The sequence below is a fragment of the Rhinoraja longicauda genome, chromosome 10 (assembly GCF_053455715.1).
Source record: "Rhinoraja longicauda isolate Sanriku21f chromosome 10, sRhiLon1.1, whole genome shotgun sequence".
Lineage (NCBI taxonomy): Eukaryota > Metazoa > Chordata > Chondrichthyes > Rajiformes > Arhynchobatidae > Rhinoraja > Rhinoraja longicauda.
In genome coordinates, this window is record NC_135962.1 from 27756899 (window position 1) to 27775100 (window position 18202).

The 18202-nt window shown below is 40.6% G+C and overlaps 1 protein-coding gene across 3 annotated transcripts; it reads right to left on the reverse strand.

The window, feature by feature from the left end:
* Positions 1–264: 264 nt before the first annotated feature.
* zfyve21 (zinc finger, FYVE domain containing 21) lies at positions 265–17896 on the reverse strand. 3 transcript variants are annotated; one of them, XM_078406485.1, is made up of 8 exons: positions 17771–17896; positions 14938–14988; positions 13497–13665; positions 10136–10211; positions 6377–6468; positions 5792–5845; positions 4277–4419; positions 265–1380 (listed from the first exon to the last, which is right to left on the reverse strand). In XM_078406485.1, exons 1-8 carry the CDS (start codon positions 17894–17896, stop codon positions 1345–1347), a joined length of 747 nt encoding a protein of 248 aa, XP_078262611.1. In that variant the 3' UTR covers positions 265–1344. The 3 variants fall into 3 exon arrangements, with proteins under 3 accessions (XP_078262611.1, XP_078262613.1, XP_078262612.1); XM_078406487.1 differs by lacking the exon at positions 17771–17896 and adding an exon at positions 17508–17764; XM_078406486.1 differs by lacking the exon at positions 5792–5845.
* Between the last annotated feature and the right edge of the window lie 306 nt (positions 17897–18202).

Below are 18202 nucleotides of genomic sequence, written 5' to 3' on the forward strand. Positions count from 1 at the left end.
CATAGCGCCAGTCCCCAGGTTTGAACCTGAGTTGTTTACACGTCCCCCCAGAGCATGGGGGTGCTCTGGTTTCCTCCCACATCCCAAAGACGTGCAGTTTTGTAGGTTAATTGTCCCTCGTGTGTAGGGAGTAGATGCAAAAGTGGGATAACATTAAACTAGTGTGTTGGGTGATCCATAGTCTGTGTGGACTCGATGGAACAAAGTATGTTTCCATTCTCTCTCTAAACGAAACCCTTGTACCACACAATTGATCCTCACAGAAATTTGCAATCGCATTTTATTTTTTTTATACAGAAGGTGCTTGCAATTGATCCAAGATGTATATATCTAGCATGAATACATAAACTAAAAAATGCACTTTCAAGATCAGTCCTCCATATAACCATAACTTCAGTAATATTCATTTGGTCCAGAAAACTGAGAAGTTGGTGCACATTTCCCTCTTCCTCCCTTTTCCCCACCCTGTGTGCATCAAATACATATTTCAAAATTCAAAGTGATTATTCTGGAATATTTCATACAAAAGAAAGTTGGGTTGATACACCAAGGGTCTGTTCTCAGAACACTTCTCTCAACAAGCTAGCATCTTAATAGCCCATCTGTATGTATCTCTATCCAGGATCCACAGCTTTGTTTTATCATCTAATTTTGGTTTCATGCACAGTTGCTGCAGACTTTTACAGAACCACATATTTAACTGATTAAAACAGTTGTATAGTTCCCTAATAACTTTCTTAGACTCAGTACATAATTGCAGGAAGAGGCAGGGTTATGCAAAGCATCCACTATGGGAGTATTTCCTTTGGTTTAATCAGAATGAAATTTCTAGGGAGGGGAGGGAAAAACATCAATTTAAAATCCAAGCAAACTGATGGCACTTTGTGGACTCTAGCATTTCCTGCTATTAAAAATTAAGTGTAAACATTTTTATTTCAATCATTTAGGTCAAAAACCACCTGAATACACAACAAAAGTCTTTACACAGACTATTTTCCACTTTTGCAATACAATTAGAACTTTTATACCTCAACAGTAAAATAAAATCTGCAAAACTTTGCAGTGCAGTTCAGTTAGTAATTAAAAAATAGATTAATATTTAGCAAAAGTTTAATTTAAATGTGAAAGGTTACATTTAAAACATTGTAAATTTTATATTGCACTATACTTAATATTTAAATGCACCAAAAACTCCTGATATTTGCTGCATTTAAGTGTTTTCAGAAAAATCACTAATACAAAAGTACTAAAAACTGACTATATATCAGAGCAGGAAAACAAATGTTATTTTTTCCATTCCTCTTCCGGCTGCCAGCTGCATATGTTTCAGGAACTCTGAAATAGTTATTGGTCTCTTGATTCATATAGAAGCTTGGCTGCCTGTGGATTGGGATAGAGGGAATTGTGGTTGGTGGGATGGGGGAAAATAATGGAAATGGAGGGATAACAATTAGTCCAATTCAATTCTCACTCAAGCAGTATAGTACACGGTGCAGAAAGCACAGCACTAGCAATCTACAGCAATGAAGATATAAAACTAAACTTAGTAGTTCCATACCTTTAGTACTCGTACTGTACCTAAATCCTGTCAAAGATGGTGAAATAAGTCTCCATTCTGCCATGTAGAATATGCTATGAAATAACTGGACAATGTCCATACAGTAAGCTGAGGCTGTCAACAAGTATTAACAATTTCATACAACCTTGTCCATGTGCAACTTGAGTGAGTTATGTTGGCAATATTGACTGTTACAATACAGGTTCAACTGAATATCTGAAAAGGTATGTATGTAGGAAACAGGACTGTCAAGCTGTACTGATCGCAAACACAAATAACCTGACAATCATCTGGGAAGGTAGGTGTGGAATTTACCTGGTAATTTAAGGAAATTAAACCCAGGACATAGTGAATGACTGGGCCCTGGGAAGTGTTGTACAACAGATAACGGGCTACAAGTACAAAGTTTCCTGAAAGGGGAAATGACAAGGTGGAGAGGGTGTCATAACCCATTTGCCTTCATAAGACAGGGCACTGAGTACACACACTCATTGGAACGTTATATTCTAGCTGTACAAGACTTTGAGACCACACCTGGAATAGTGTGCACAGTTCTGGTCACCATACTACAGGAAGGATAATATTAAACAAAAGGTACTTGAAAGATGGTACTGTGACAGTTTTCCCTGCAGCAAAGGAGGTTCAGGGGTGACTTTATGGGTCTATACAGTAAGTTAGTGTCAATCTTTTTCCTGCAGGATAGAGGGAGTCTAAACCTAGATAAGCAAAATGGTGCCCAAGCCAAGCGACACTGCTTGCTGCTTCCAGAAGTGAATCTGCAATCACTCATTACAATCGCTCCACTCTTAAACGTCTACTCCAACAGCAGCATTACTTACTCTATTCTATCAAGTATCTGTACACTGGATGGCATGATTGTAATCGTATATAGTCTTTATGTTGACATTTGCATGCAACAAAAAGCTTTTCACTGTACCTCGGTTCTGTGCTGCATCGCTCTATAATAGCAGCATAGCTGATTCAGGCCAGATGTGCACCCCCAACAATTGAAACATTTAAAATGTCAGCTTTTCCATTCTGACACATACTATCAGATGAAAACCTCCCTCCAAATAAATAAAGGAAAAACCAAAGCCAATCTTCAGTCCTTGCACAAACCACAAGGCAAATGTTCAAGATTAAATCTGACCCATTACATCCGTTGCCTCATATTGGACCCAAAGGGAACTTACTGTCTACCCTTTTTGATGGCTGTGGTTTGCATTTCTGACTTCTTGAACCATGCGAATGCTGTGCCGTCAGCCATGATTTCAACTTCTGGTATCCCAAATATACTAAAAGGCTACTTTCTGTCCAGGCTAAATATTCCGTCCTGCTATTATGTGGCTTGTTTGCCAAGTCTTCGGAAGCTCTTTACAATACATAACCAAGTCAAATTTATTAAATGTTGTTAGTTTATCATTTTTACCCATTACCATTCTAAATTTGGCTAATCGGCGGTGCTGGCTCGAAGGACCGAATGGCCTCATCCTGCACCTGTTTTTTAATAAGCACACCTTTACTTTTCCACCTGCTATTTATCCTCTTTTCTTCAAGAATGTACAACATTTCTGATAACCATTGGACAGATTCATTCCTCAACTTTATTCCCCTTGCCTTATTCTTAACTTTTTCCAATTCTTGAAACAAAGTTTTCATTCCTGTCGCTACAATTATAATATTATCTTAAGGTGTAGCATTTTAGGAAGTCTAACATGGGCAGAACCTACAGCAGAATGTTATAGACAATAGACAATAGGTGCAGGAGTAGGCCATTCAGCCCTTCGAGCCAGCACCACCATTCAATGCGATCATGGCTGATCACTCTCAATCAGTACCCCGTTCCTGCCTTCTCCCCATACCCCCTCATTCCGCTATCCAGCTCTCTCTTGAAAGCATCCAACGAACTGGCCTCCACTGCCTTCTGAGGCAGAGAATTCCACACCTTTTATAGAGCAGAGGGATCCAGGAGTGCAGGTGCATGGTTCATTGAAAGTCGAGTCGCAGGTAGATAAGGCTTTTGGTACATTCGTCTTCATCTGTCAGAGTATTGAGTATACAAGTTGGGAGGTCATGTTGCAGTTGTATAAGACGTAGGTGAGACTGCATTTAGAGTATTGTGTTCAGTTCTGGACACCATGTTATAGGAAAGATGTCAAGCTGGAATGGGTAGAGAAGATTTACATGGATATTGCCAGGACTAGAGGGTCTGAGCTGTAGGGAGAGGTTGAGTAGGCTGGGACTCTTCCCTGGAGCGCAGGAGGATGACGGGTGATCTTATAGAGGTGTATAAAATCATGAGAGGAATAGATCGGTAGATGCACAGAGTCTCTTGCCTAGAGTAGGTGAATCGAGGACCAGAGGACATAGGTTTAAGGTGAAGGGGGAAGGATTTAATGGGAATCTGAGGGGTAACTTTTTCATACAAAGGCTGGTGGGTGTTTGCAACAAGCTGCCAGAGGAGGTAGTTGAGGCTGGGACTATCCCAATGTTTAAGAAACGGATCAGGCAGATTTGGAGGGATAGGGACCAAAGGCAGGCAGGTGGGTCGAGTGTAGCTGGGACATGTTGAACGGTGTGCGCAAGTTGGGCCAAAGGGCCGGTTTCCACACTGTATCACTCTATGACTATTATCGCTCCTAACAAAACAAATCATTTGCTCCAAATTGAAGAGACTCAATAGTAATAAAGAAAGTGAAAGACATTATTAGGCTTCACCTTATGCATGGCAGCCAGCCAACCAACAGACATCTTCTTGTTGCTGTTGAAGTCATCGGATACACTTAGCTTCAGCTGTTTTGGCTCCTGGGACCCCAAAGTTTTGTATTGGACCAGCATACCTGTGGCACGTGTGTTGCCGCCTGAAATTTACAGAGCAGTCTGCATTAAAGTTCTGTTGAAAAGCAAGCTGCTAAATAAGTTCGCTCATCATGTTATGCAACATTCCAACTTCACCAAAACACTCATTTCACTAGAGAACATTACAACACCACTAAAACTTTCTTTGGAGGCATTAAAAAAAAACTTGCACGAACATTTGCTTTGCTTGTTGTCGTAACCGCCCTGGTCAGCATCCCCCAGAACACAATGACACAAAGACGAGAGGGGGAGAAACAACAATCGCAGACAGGAAACCCACACAACTGTTTCCTCGACATTGTGGCTAATGCTTCCTGTGATACTATTTGTATCTCTTTTACATACCCCTGCAAGTCAAAAGCAAGTGATCCAATGCGTTTTCAAAGACAAATCAGGATTTTGAATTGATTTGAATCTAACAAAATCTAGCATAAAATGTGATTCAACTAGCAAATTAATACAAATAATTTGCTCAGATTAACTAAAACCATCTGTATCCAATCAATATTCGTATAATTTTACAGGATTAGGCGCCAAAGAATAAGGTTGCAAAAAGAACTGTTTCCATAGTTCTTTTGAGTAATTTTTCCAAATTAAAAATGGTCAAATATAAATGGCCACCTTTTAATATCCGAAGAGGAGGGCCGTTGTCGAAAATAATTTAATGGACTTTGTGCTTTCCCCTTTCATCTTGCCCTCAATTTGTCTGTGAAAGTTGGAATGAAATTCACTAGTTGTAGGAACTCTGACTTTTCCCACACCCCACCCAGAAATGTTTTTAAAAAATCTTTAATCCTCACCAGAAATTTGGCTGGTGTTGAGCAAGTTATTTGAGCCGACACTATTTCAGCATCGCACTAACACATGTGAAGCTAACATGAGGTATGAATCCAGAATCATTTCAGGTAAATTTTCAATTAAGCAGATCTTGCCTCTTTGCATTAATAAAATAGTATTAAATTTCAGATAGACCAAAATAACTGCAAAATGTTCAAGTCATTGGCACCACTATACTAAGGAATGATGAATGAGGTGGGAATGCATTTGATGAATACAAGTCACTAGCATAGTATTCTTGGAAATACAATGCTACTATTTCTGACTGCAACAAAGAGCTCATGCAAACTAAAAGCAAGCAAGGAGGGAAAGGGCACAATGCTTAGTTTGGGAGGAGTTTGCCTTGGAATTTACAATGCATCACAAACTCAGCACCAACAACTGATTTAGTTCAACTGAAGCTCTACATAGGTTATTCTTCACAGGAGAAGCATCACTCACAAAGCAACTAGCAAAAAATAAATTTAAGGTCAAGCTCTGAAAGACATTTAGGAAAATTAGCACACTGTTGGTTAATTTGACAATCATACTTCTAACCTTCAGTAATGTACGGATTCTCCAGTAGGCTGGTGTAAGTGTGAATATCTTTCTCTTTTTCAAGATGATAGGCAGCAGCAGCAGGCATTGAAAAGAAGGATTAGTTTCAGGCCATTCTAAATCAGGTAAATATGCCCTCCATCTAATTCAATGCACAAATACCACTAACTACATGATCATTATTTTACAGCACCAAACCAAATTTAATTTTAAAAACTTCCAATTCTACTTTGCATGATTTAGAAAACAAAGCTAAGTTCCAAAGTTGTTAAGATCATCTACAATGGACACAGCATATCAACTATTCTTTTGATATTTCAAATGGTCTTTATACCAAAACTCTGACCTATACATCTTAACAATGGAACTTGATCCAATAGCAATTCCCATGGTGGACAGCACTCTGCTATTTCTCTGTAAGAATCAACCTGGCACTTGGTTTTCCTCATTAAGTCTGGACGAATCCCATTCTGTTCCAGCAGAGAAATCTATTCAATTTTATGAATCAATAACTTTAAAGCAGTAATTTTTCTGAAATTAGTTGTAAGGATGGTTACTTGTATAATTAGTATGTACTCTTATTACCTCCAGGAGTAAAGCCTTCAGTTAGCACCTGAACATTTATCATTCGAGCAACTTCAATTTCAAAGTGATTTTCTCCATCCAGATATAGATACCTAACAAAAATTGGAAATTAATATTTTAATGAAAAATATCAATTAACTATTTCTGAAGACTGCTGTTATAATTTATTCTCTATATAAAGCATCTTAGACAATCAAAACACATCCTGGTGAATATGTACACGCTGGTCTTAAATAGTGCATGATACAAGCCAATATTTTCTTCAGATTTAAAGTATTGATGCCAACTTTAGCAGCCTAACCACTTTTGCAAGTCAAAATGCTTGTTGGTAGTTAGGGCTCAAGAATAAAAAGGGAAATAGAGAAAAAAAATCACACTTCAAACCACGAATGAGATACCTAGGAAAACCACAGTCAGTTAACACGCACCATATGATGTTCCTGCTCATCTAATTAATATGATTTTTCCTAGCAATAATAACTTAATAGCCCAGAAAAAAAAGTTGTCTGAATTATTAAAGCAGAAGCAAATACAGCTACTCATGGGTTTCTAAAAATTAACTCTTCAGGTCTATATTAAATTTGCTGTTCCTGCTGAATTTCAAAACTCACAATTGTATGTATTTCAGCTAATATTTACCATCGGAAAAGGGATCATATTCGCATTTACATTTGAACCAATAAGCTTTCAGTGGTTTGTCTTTCTTCTGAAAAATAAAATGCAAAAAATGTTTGCAGCCAACCCTCACAAAAAGGTCCATGTCGCCATTTTCCATAATGCAAAGCTGCATTATTGCACACGAGTTGGAAAAAAAAGTGTAGGAAAAAAACTGCAGATGCTGGTTTAAATCGAAGATAGACACAAAATGCTGGAGTAACTCAGCGGGTCAGGCAGCACCCCAGGAGAGAAGGAATGAGGGACACAAAATGCTGGAGTAACTCAGTGGGTCAGGCAGCATCTCGGGAGAGATGGAATGGGTGACACAATATGCTGAAGGGTCTCGATCCAAAACGTCACCCATTCTCTCCCAATATGCTGCCTGACCCGCTGTTACTCCAGCATTTTGTGTCTACCTTGGAAAAAAAGAGCAATTTGTTTAGATTTATTTGCTTTCTCTCCCCACACATGCAAATTCAGAGGGTAGATTTTATTCCATATCTCCAATAATTGTGAATTCTGTAAAGGGGAATCTCCGTAACTTGGTATTCACTGTTGAGAATCAGCAATTTTGCCTCTATTGGTGTATACCGGACTCCAAAATCCCGAAGGCACATATTAGCGAGGATACACACAATTTCAGTAAATATAATCTATGGCTGCTGTTAACATTGATGCAGGTTTAACAACAAAATAACAGATTCATGCTTTTTCCAAAGTAAGGCTCTCACCTCCCCATTCCCAAATTATTTCTCGTTTCTAACAAACCTCATGGGTGACAAAGAACCATTTGCAATCTCAGTCCGAGTACAAGACGGTGTTGAAACGGATCTTTCAGCCTACAAAGTGTGTGCCGATCATCAAGCACCCATTTAACCAATCTTACACTAATCTTTTTCCATATTCTCCTCACATTCCACCAACTTTCCCATTTATAGTGGCCATTTGAAAAAACAGGGCACCTAGGGAAAACCTACACGGTCACAGAAAGACATTTTAACTCTATACGTTGCCCAAGATTTCAACTGAATCAGTCTCTGTCGCCATCAGATAACAGTTCTGCTTGCATCATTGTGCCACCCAAAGGATAAAATTTGGAGTGTTGCAGATGAGATGATAAAGGTAGATTTTAAGGAGGATTTTAAGAAGAGGAAATATGCAGGAACAGGCATTTACAGTAAAGGGCAGAAATTCATGCACACTTAAAACCTTCCTGGAGGAGTTGGCTGCGCCTAACGGCTGCGGCTCTCTGGCAGTCTGTTGTCTTTTTTTCTTTTTTTTTTGTTTGTGTCGGTGTTGGGATGGTTTTTGTTTCTGTTTTTGGCTGTGTATGTGTGGTGGGGGTGGGGGGTTGTGGGGTGGGGGGGGGCGGGGGGAAACCTTTCTTTTATTGGGTCTCTTCCCCGGGGCGCGGCTCGGCTGTGGGCCTTAACATCGCAGGCTCGGCTCGGCCGCGGGACATTTCAGTGCCCGGTGCGGCTCGGCCGCTGGACTTAACATCGCCCGGTGTGGCTGCGGGACGTTTCAGTGCCCGGTGCGGCTCGGGTGCGGGACGTTTCAGTGCCCGGTGTGGCTTGGCCGCTGGACTTAACATCGCCCGGTGTGGCTGCGGGACGTTTCAGTGCCCGGTGTGGCTGCGGGACGTTTCAGTGCCCGGTGTGGCTGCGGGACGTTTCAGTGCCCGGTGCGGCTCGGCTGCGGGACGTTTCAGTGCCCGGTGTGGCTTGGCCGCTGGACTTAACATCGCCCGGTGCGGCCGCGGGACGTATCAGTGCCCGGTGTGGCTCGGCCGTTGGACTTAACATCGCCCGGTGTGGCTGCGGGACGTTTCGGTGCCCGGGGCGGCTCGGCCGGGGGGCCTTCCATCCCCTTGCGGGGGCTGTGCGTGTCGTTTGCCTCGGTAGGGGTCGAGCTGCCTGTCCGTGGGTGCGGGGGGAAGAGAGGGGAAGTTTTGTTGCCTCCATCACAGTGAGGGGGCGTTTGGAGTCACTGTGATGGATGTTTGTGTTGGGGTCGGGTGTCCTGTGTTCTTTTCTTTTTTGCTGTGTTTTGTGTGACTGCTGAAATTTCGCTCGGTGTTGTGCCGAGTGACAATAAAGTGTTGTTATGTTATGTTATGTTAAGGCATGGGAGGTATGGTCCTAATATAGGAAAATAGGATTAGTGTAGATGAGTAAAAAGGTTAGCATAGACATGGTGGGCAGAAAGGCAGTTTCTGTTCACATGGGGAAACTACCCCCAATGATGTATTGGAATAATGAATCCAATAATAATTCAAGATCTCTGTTCATTAAAACCGAGGATCAAATTCCATTCAACTTGGCTGCAGCTGTCACTTTACGCAGTAGAAACAAAGCTGCCCTTTCTAAAGCAATTACTAATGCAGTGAGGCATTCCGAGCCCTACGAGAAAAAAAACAGTAGGTGCAAATAGGGGACACCTTCCCATCATCCCCTCCATAGATTAGCTTGGAAGGGGGAACGAGAAGGGATCTTGGCTTTTGTTAAAGGAGGACTTCACCTTGTCTAAACAAATTCAGAGCACAAGATCATCTTAATTTTTCAACTACAGCTCACATCTCTGCATAGGTTTGATTTAACAGAAAAATCCAGTTAAGGAATGCAAGACCTGTTCTGTCTCAGGCCAATTCAGAATCTTGTGATTCAGTGTAAAAATATACTAAAGATAGATACCAAAGTGCTGGAGTAACGCAGCGGGTCAGGCAGCATCTCTGGAGGAAAAGGATAGGTGACATTTCAGGTCAGGCCCCTTCTTCAGACTGAAAGTAAGGGGTGGTGGGGGGGTGAAACGTTGGAGGTGAGAAAAGACCAGGACCAATCAGGGCCAGCAACAAATGGCCTTCCCTTTACACCATCAGCAATGATTATATTTAGTACCCATACCTTTAGGGATACTAAATGTGCTGTTGTTGATGGTATGAAAACAACACTATATTTCATCATATAAACATGATGGAATGGCTTTTATCTTCCACATGAACGTACAAATTAGAAGCAGGGCAATCAGCCTTCTAACATGCACGGTGCAAACCATTTTAAAACAAGACATCTTATTGCAGCATTCAAAGTCAATTGTACTTACCTGTGGTTATTTGACAGCCGGCAACTCACTGTCTCACCTTTTTCTGAGGAACTTGAAGTTACAAGGAATGTAGCCCCTTGGCAACAAATAGTAAAGTGTGTGAATGGTGGAACATTGCCAAAGACATCCAATAAACAGTCCTCAAAAAGTCAGAATGTGTAGGAAGGAACTGCAGATGCTGGTTTACATAGATACAAAAAGCGGGAGTAACTCAGTGGGTCAGACAGCATCTCTGGAGAAAAGGAATAGGTGATGTTTTGGGTCGAGACCCTTCCCGGAGAAAAGGAATAGGTAACGTTCCAAATAGGACTCAACACGAAACGTTACCTATTCCTTTTCTCCAGAGATACTTTCTGACCCACTGAGTTACTCCAGCTTTTTGTGCCTATCTCAAAAAGTCAGAGCTGACCTAAACAAATGCAAGTGGATTTTTGACAGCATAATTGCTACCAAAGCAAGCTCTCCAAAAACTGAAAATTGAAGGGTTTTTTAGAAGCCTGAAGTCCCATTCCTTCAAATTTGTTTTTAAAAATGTTTTTGGAAGATTTTCACCATTTTTTCCCAGAAGATTTTGGAAGGATCTGCTGGAATTGCTGCCTCAAGAAAGCAGCTAATATCATCAAAGACCCACACACTGGCCACACTTTCATCTCGCTGTTACCAACAAGATTTTATAAATGCATAAGGGGGAAAAGGGTAACTAAAGAGAGAGTGGAACCTCTCAGGAATCAAAGTAGTCACCTCTGTGTGGAGCCACAGGAGATGGCCAAGGTCCTAAATGAGTATTTCTCCTCTGTATTTACCGAGGAGAAAGACAGTAGGACGGAGGAAATTTGCGCAGTCACTGGAAGTGTCTTGAGAGCAGTCAGTGTTACCGTCGAAGAAGTACTGAAGGTACTGTCATGTTTGAAGGTAGACAAATCTCCAGGGGGCCTGATCAGATATATCCGAGGACAATGCGGGAAACTAGAGAGGAAATTGCAGGAGCCCTGGTTGAAATTTACGTGTCGTCCTTAAATACAGTAGAGGTGCCGGAAAACTGAAGGGTGGCAAATGTTGTGCCTCTTTTCAAGAAGGGCTGCAGGGAAAATGCTGGGAACTCTGGGTCAGTGAGCTTAACATCTGTAGTTGGTAAGTTACTGGAGAGTATTCTGAGGGATGGGTTATACAGGCATCTGGATGGGCAAGGGGTGATTAGAGATAATCAGCATGGTTTTGTATGTGGGAGGTCGTGTCTCACAAACCTGATTGATTTTTTTGAAGACATGACCAAAAAGGTTGATGAGGGCAGAGCTGTAAATGTTGTGTACATGGACTTCAGGACGGCATTCAACAAGGTTCCGCGTGGTAGGCTGCTCTGGAAGGTGAGATCGCATGGGATCCAAGGACAGATAGCTAATGGATAGCAAATTGGCTCCATGGAAGGAAGCAGACAGTGATGGTGGAAGGTTGCTTCTCGGACTGGAGGTCTGTGACTAGTGGAGTGCCTCAGGGTTCGGTGCTGGGCCCGTTACTGTTTGTCATCTATATCAATGATTTGGATGAGAACATACAGGGCAAGATTAGCAAGTTTGCTGATGATACAAAAGTTAGTGGTTTTGCAGATAGTGAAGATGGTTGTGAAAGATTGCAGCAGGATCTGGATCGATTGGCCAGGTGGGCAGAGGAATGGTTGATGGAATTTAATACAAAAAAATGTGAGGTGTTCCATTTTGGGATGTCGAACAAGGGCAGGACCTACACAGTAAATGGTAGGCCTTGGGGTAGTGTTGTAGAACAGAGGGATCTAGGAGTATAGGTGCATGGTTCCTTGAAGGTCGAGTCGCAGGTAGATAAGGTGGTCAAAAAGGCTTTTGGCACTTTGGCCTTCATCAGAGTATTGAGGATAGAGGTTGAGAGATCATGTTGCAGTTGTATAAGACGTTGGTGAGATCGCATTTAGAATATTGTGTTCAGTTCTAGGCAGCATGTTATAGGAAAGATATTGTCAAGTTTGAAAGGGTTCAGAAAAGATTTACAAAGATGTTGCCAGGACTAAAGGGTCTGAGCTATAGGGAGAGGTTGAGTAGGCTAGGTCTCTATTCCATGGAGCGCAGGAGAATGAAGGGAGATCTTATAGAGGTATACAATATCATGAGAGGAATAGTTCGGGTAGATGCATAGAGTATTTTGCCCAGAGTAGGGGAATCGAGGACCAGAGGGCATAGATTCAAGGTGAAGGGGAAACGATTTAAGGGGAAACGATTTAATACGAATCCGAGGGGTAACTTTTTCACACAAAGGGTGGTGGATGGAACAAGCTGTCAGAGGAGGTAGTTGAGGCTGGGACTATCCCATTGTTTCAGAAACAGTTAGACAGGTACATCGATAGGACAGGTTTGGAGGGATATGGACCAAGCGCAGGCAAGTGGGACTAGTGTAGTTGGGGGATTGTTGGCCGGTGTTGGCCAAAGGGACTGTTTTCCATACTGTATCACTATGACTAAGTCTGAGAAACATTACCTCGAGGTTAAGGAACAGCTTCTTCATAAACCATCAGGCTCTTGAACCACCCCTTGAACAACCCTAATCATGACACAACACTACAATAGACAACTTAGATTGCACTACATATTTTGGCTTGTACCATCATGATCTGGTTTACCCAGAATAACTAATAGTCTGTTGTATGTTATAGGTTGTGTTTAATGTGACTGCAAAGCTGAAGCACGTGAGAATTTCATTGTCCCATTACCAATTCATATGACAATATTCTTGAATCTCAATTGGTGATAAATATTGAACACACCCCCAAAATATTAATGGCATCCTTTTAGATACAACATTATTCAGGAATAGCTGCACCACTCATCGAGTCAATGTAAAGCTTAACTCAGCTGCGGTAAAATTGCTCTTATAATCCTGGGTTAAAGGTGAAACTTTCCTTTCACTTCTGATGTCTATCAGTGACTTTTATAATTACGCACATTGTGATATCAGGTTGCACCTGATATCACCTGATGTTGCACCTCAAAAGTCCGAATTTCACAGTAACAAAATGTCTCCATGGAGTACACAGAGAATGATTAGTGTTAGCCTAAAACATAACACGAGGGAGCTGTCAAATTATTTGAAATATATTTGAAAGCTGAGTCAAGTTTATTGTCACATGCACAAGTACAAGTATAATGAAAACCTTGCTTGCTGCAGCATTACTGGCACAGACTCAGGGAACACTAAGCATTTTTTTTTCATTTAAAAATAAATTACACAGAAGTCATATTAATTCCATATATAAATGACAGAAGTACATAGAAAACATTTTAGTCACATTTTAAGTCATAAATAGTCTTCTAAACATATTCGAGGTAGCTATACTTACCATTTGCAAGCACCTTAATCTGTTTGTCAAAGAACTCTGATTCCTTCTGGGAGATCAAAGCACATTCAGCACATTGTCGCACTGGGTCTATGAAGTACATCCGTGGAAGAGGTACTTTTTTACTGCAACATTTGTCACAAAAGCATTTGCCACATCTCCTACAGTGATGCTTCCAATTTCAAGATAGTTCCACAAAAAAAAAATCAAAGATGTTGTTAGAACTCACAAATTCTGGCAATTTAGAAATAGAAATAACATTCCGGCACACGATACACCAGTTTAAAGCAATTATTTTCTAACTCTGATAATTGGAATTGTCAGTGCTTTCATTCAACAGAATACAATAAGGGTTGCTGACCGAGTATTACAGTACTCAATTAAAAATAGAAACACCAAGCTCTGTGTAAAAATACCATTAAGAAGATGATCTCTAGTCAGATTGCCACAGGATAATATCAGGATTTAAAGTACAGGTATGAATAGATTAATATTTGAATGTGCTATTTTATCTTCCAGATATAATTTTTAATGGTTACCTATAGACAAAGCCAAGTTTCAAGCAATATTTAGACTTGTTTATTTACAAATATGGAATCTGTCAACATGCAGAAAATTAAGCCAGAAATTTGTGATTCATTTTGTAATTCGTAAGTCTGAGATAATGTGGATTGTGAATATTGTGAATGGAGACCACACATTCTATTTCCTCCTTATTTGTTCCCGTTATCTGGTTTCATAACACCAGGTATGTTTGAAAGAACTAGATGGACAAATAATATGTACCAATTGTGATATTAATGAAACAACAAAGAACAGAGTTGATACCAAAAATAGACACAAAGTAACTCAGTGGGTCAGGCAGCATCTTGGGAGAAAGAGGATGGGTGACATTTCGGGTTTGAGGAAGGGGCCTGACCCGAAATGTCACCCATCCTTTTTCTCCAGAGATGCTACCTGACCCACTGAGTTACTCCAGCACTTTGTGATATTAATGAAGTCAGGTACAATTGAATAGGCTAGTAATGATCATTTCATCCTATATTCACAAAATGCTGGAGTAACTCAGCAGGTCAGGCAGCATCGCAGGAGAGAAGGAATGGGTGACGTTTTGGGTCGAGACCCTTCTCCAGCATCTGCAGTTATTTTCTTACATTTCATCCTTTATGTACCCTCAAACAAATTGTTGGGCGTTGATTTTTTATGTCCATTTGCATACCAGAATGCTGACATGATACGAACATTGTGGAAATGGTGTCGAAATATCACATTGCCAAGTACTAGAACCATATAAAAGATATTGTGCCAACTGAATATTTATCCCATTGAAGCAAATTCACAGTTTTCTTAGATAGTGCATTTTTCTTTCTTTTTTTTTGCCAGTGAAAACCACCAAATAAAAACCAAAAAAAGCAATAAACTGATAAGAAATAAAATCTCTTACTTTCCTGGTAAGAAAGTCGAATTTTGCATCACACTGCATACATCTGGGGCACTAGGAATAGAAATACAGATGATGTCAGGAACAAGAGTTATGTCAATAGTTTACTACCAAGTAGTTTTATTTCTGATTGGAATTTCGGGAAGTTTTATATTTATTGCTTCAATTTCTTCTGTTCAAAGGCAACAAATCCAGCCTATCCAGTCCCTCCTTACGAGGTGACATACTCCACCCCACTAATTCAGGCTAGTTTCTGTTGCACCTACCTCCTGGTACTGCCACCTTCAGGGATCCCAAGATGTGCACAGTCCAGTGTCTCTGTTCTTTAATACTCAAAACTCCACCCTTCATTTTGTGCCTCATTCATGCTTATCAAGATTAAATTCCATCTGCAATTGCTCTGCACATTTAACCAACTGATTAATAAATGTTTCAATCCCCCAACTCCCTTGCTATCCAGTAATCTATCATTCAGTTTTAAACATCTCAATGTCTCCTTTCTGAGGTAGAGAATTTCAAGAATTCAGCAACTTTTGAAGAGATCTCTAATTTCAGTCCCAAATCCTCATGTATCCCTAATCCAGACATTGTGGTCCCTCTCCAAACCAGGAGCAAAATCTAGCATCTCTGGAACTCTGAGAGTTTCCATGAGATAACTTGTTCTTTTAAACTCTGGTGTGGAGGCATAGTCAACTCAATCGCTCCCCAAATGAGAAATCTATAAATTCATAAGACATAGGAGCAGAGTTGGACCATTTGGCCCATGGAGTCTGCTCTGCCATTCGATCATAGCTGATCTATTTTTCCTTCTCAGCCCCATTCTCCTGCCTTCTCCCCATAACCTTTGACACCCTACTAATCAAGAAACTTACTAATCCAACATCACTGGAACATTCTCAGAAAATCTTTTTACTGCATTCCCTTTATAACAAGAATAGTATTTTTTAATAAAAAGAAAGGCACGAGGATCAAGCTATATGTAATATTCCATGATTGCTGTTAGAAACTTTATTTCTGATCACAATCCATCTCACAATAAAAGCCATCAACCAATTGCCCTCTCAACTGCTTACTTCATCTGAATGTGGATGCTACGATTTGTTCACATGTACCAACATTTCTTTCAGCGTTTTCCAATCTGTCACCATTCAAAAGATAGGTCTTTCACACAGCAATAAATAGTTCTATTATTTTGGAAATGTTTGAATTAAAGGAATCCAACTCAGCAACATTCTCAGAAAAAACAAACACCATTACAATTTAACCATTTAAATTAACATACAAAGATGTCCGTTTTATTTTTTGTTTGGGGTGGGTGTGTAAGGGGTAGGGGAAAAGAGTTTACTGCCACACGTGAAGTGGGTTCTTTTTTCTATGCTGTTATTACTCTAGCAATATTTTGGTATACTCTTCATTAAATTTCAACTGCATTCACCAGTTTTTAAAAAAAGGCTTAACATAGGGATGCCAAGTCTGGTATTTCCATCTAGAACTAGGGTCAGCACCTCAAAATCATTGGACTGTTATAAAGACTCAGACAATACTTTGGAATTTTCCCCAAATAAATTATTTTGGATTTTCTACCCAAGGAGCTCAATCATGGAGCAAGTACAGGATAATCAATAGATTTTGGGGTACTGAGGAAATTAATTGTCATTTTGAGAAAGTGCACCAATAAATAGCTGTGTAGGCATGCTGAGTTGAATGGCCTATTCTTGTTTCTATTCCATTTTTGTAATACAAATTATTACAGGGGGAAATTCATCTAACATTTAAATACCCCACATGAATTTATAATACTATCAGCATGTTTACATAAAAGTGATGTACAGTCTTCCATCAACGAGTGCACAACAAAGGATTATATAGTAAAGTATGTTTTAGTCATTTGCATTTCAACTCAAATTCAAAGCAAAGGGATGGAATCAATTTTAGCAGAATCAAGGGATATGGGGAGAAGGCAGGCACGGGTTACTGATTGTGGATGATCAGCCATGATCACAATGAATGGCGGTGCTGGCTCGAAGGGCCAAATGGTCTCCTGCACCTATTTTCTATGAATGGGATTTCTATTCTGCAATTACACTGGCTGTTTGAATTTATATAGTTAAGAATTTTAACCGATAAAACTGTAAAACAAATGCATATATATTGACACTAAATTGGCATGATTCACCCAGAAGGATAAATAGAATGATGTAGGAGAGGGGTTAATCTCGGTTGAGCGGGGCTAGGGCAAATTTTGAACTGTAAAAATCAATTGGAGTATACTGTACAAAATCCAGTGTAAACACAAGTGTTTATTCGCCAGATCATAGTTCATTGGAATTTAAACAGAAAACAGGTGCTTCGGTTTCTAAAATTTCACCAGCTTCGACATCACAGCAAACGTTAACAGATCTCAGTACATCTGTCGTTTTAATCCCCGGGCCATTTACTTGCCATCCTGTATGCATCCACCCAATTTCGGTTCGATTAACCAACCCCCTAATATTTTTAGCTGTGTCAACACGATAGAATCGATGCAAAAACAGTCACTCGATAAAAAGACTGAAATTGCTCGAAGTACTCACGCCACGTCAAATCTTTTGCGGCAGCAACAACGTTGACATCTCAGGTCGATGCCCTTTTACTGAGAACCCTATCACAAATTATGTTCCGTGGTGTTTCTGCATTCCACACATTCCACCTCAGTTCTCCTCACATCAATAAAACGTCGATTTTTGCGAGAGTTCAGGATATTCCGAGTACTCAGCCGCTGCCCTGCCCCAGTACGAACAACCACTAATGAAAACATCCGCTCAGTCTCCAGCCATAACACTCAGAAGCAGTTTACCTCTTTGTCAGGAACCCACTGAGGCTCATCAAGTGAGAAAGGGCTGCAAAAAGCACCATTTTCTGGTACCATGCGAAGCCCACTGGGACTCCGCACCAGTTTCTTCCCTTCGTTTGTAGCCGCCATGTTGTCTGAGTGAACGTCCCACGCTCGCCAAGGCCAATCCCCATCGGCTACCATCCCACAGCAGCCAATCAACTACCAGCATTCTGACAAGTGTTCGCCTCAGCCTATTAAATAACGGGGTACAATATTAGCCTATCAGACGCGACCCACGCCCACTGCATGGTTTTTATATCAACCAATCATCTGAGAGAAATCGATATTAACCAATCACATATCAATTTTCTCCCGAGCAACGCCAAAGCCTACCGAAAACAATTGATCAGCCTATGGTCTCCTGCCTCTTGCAGCCAATGACGGGCAGGGAAA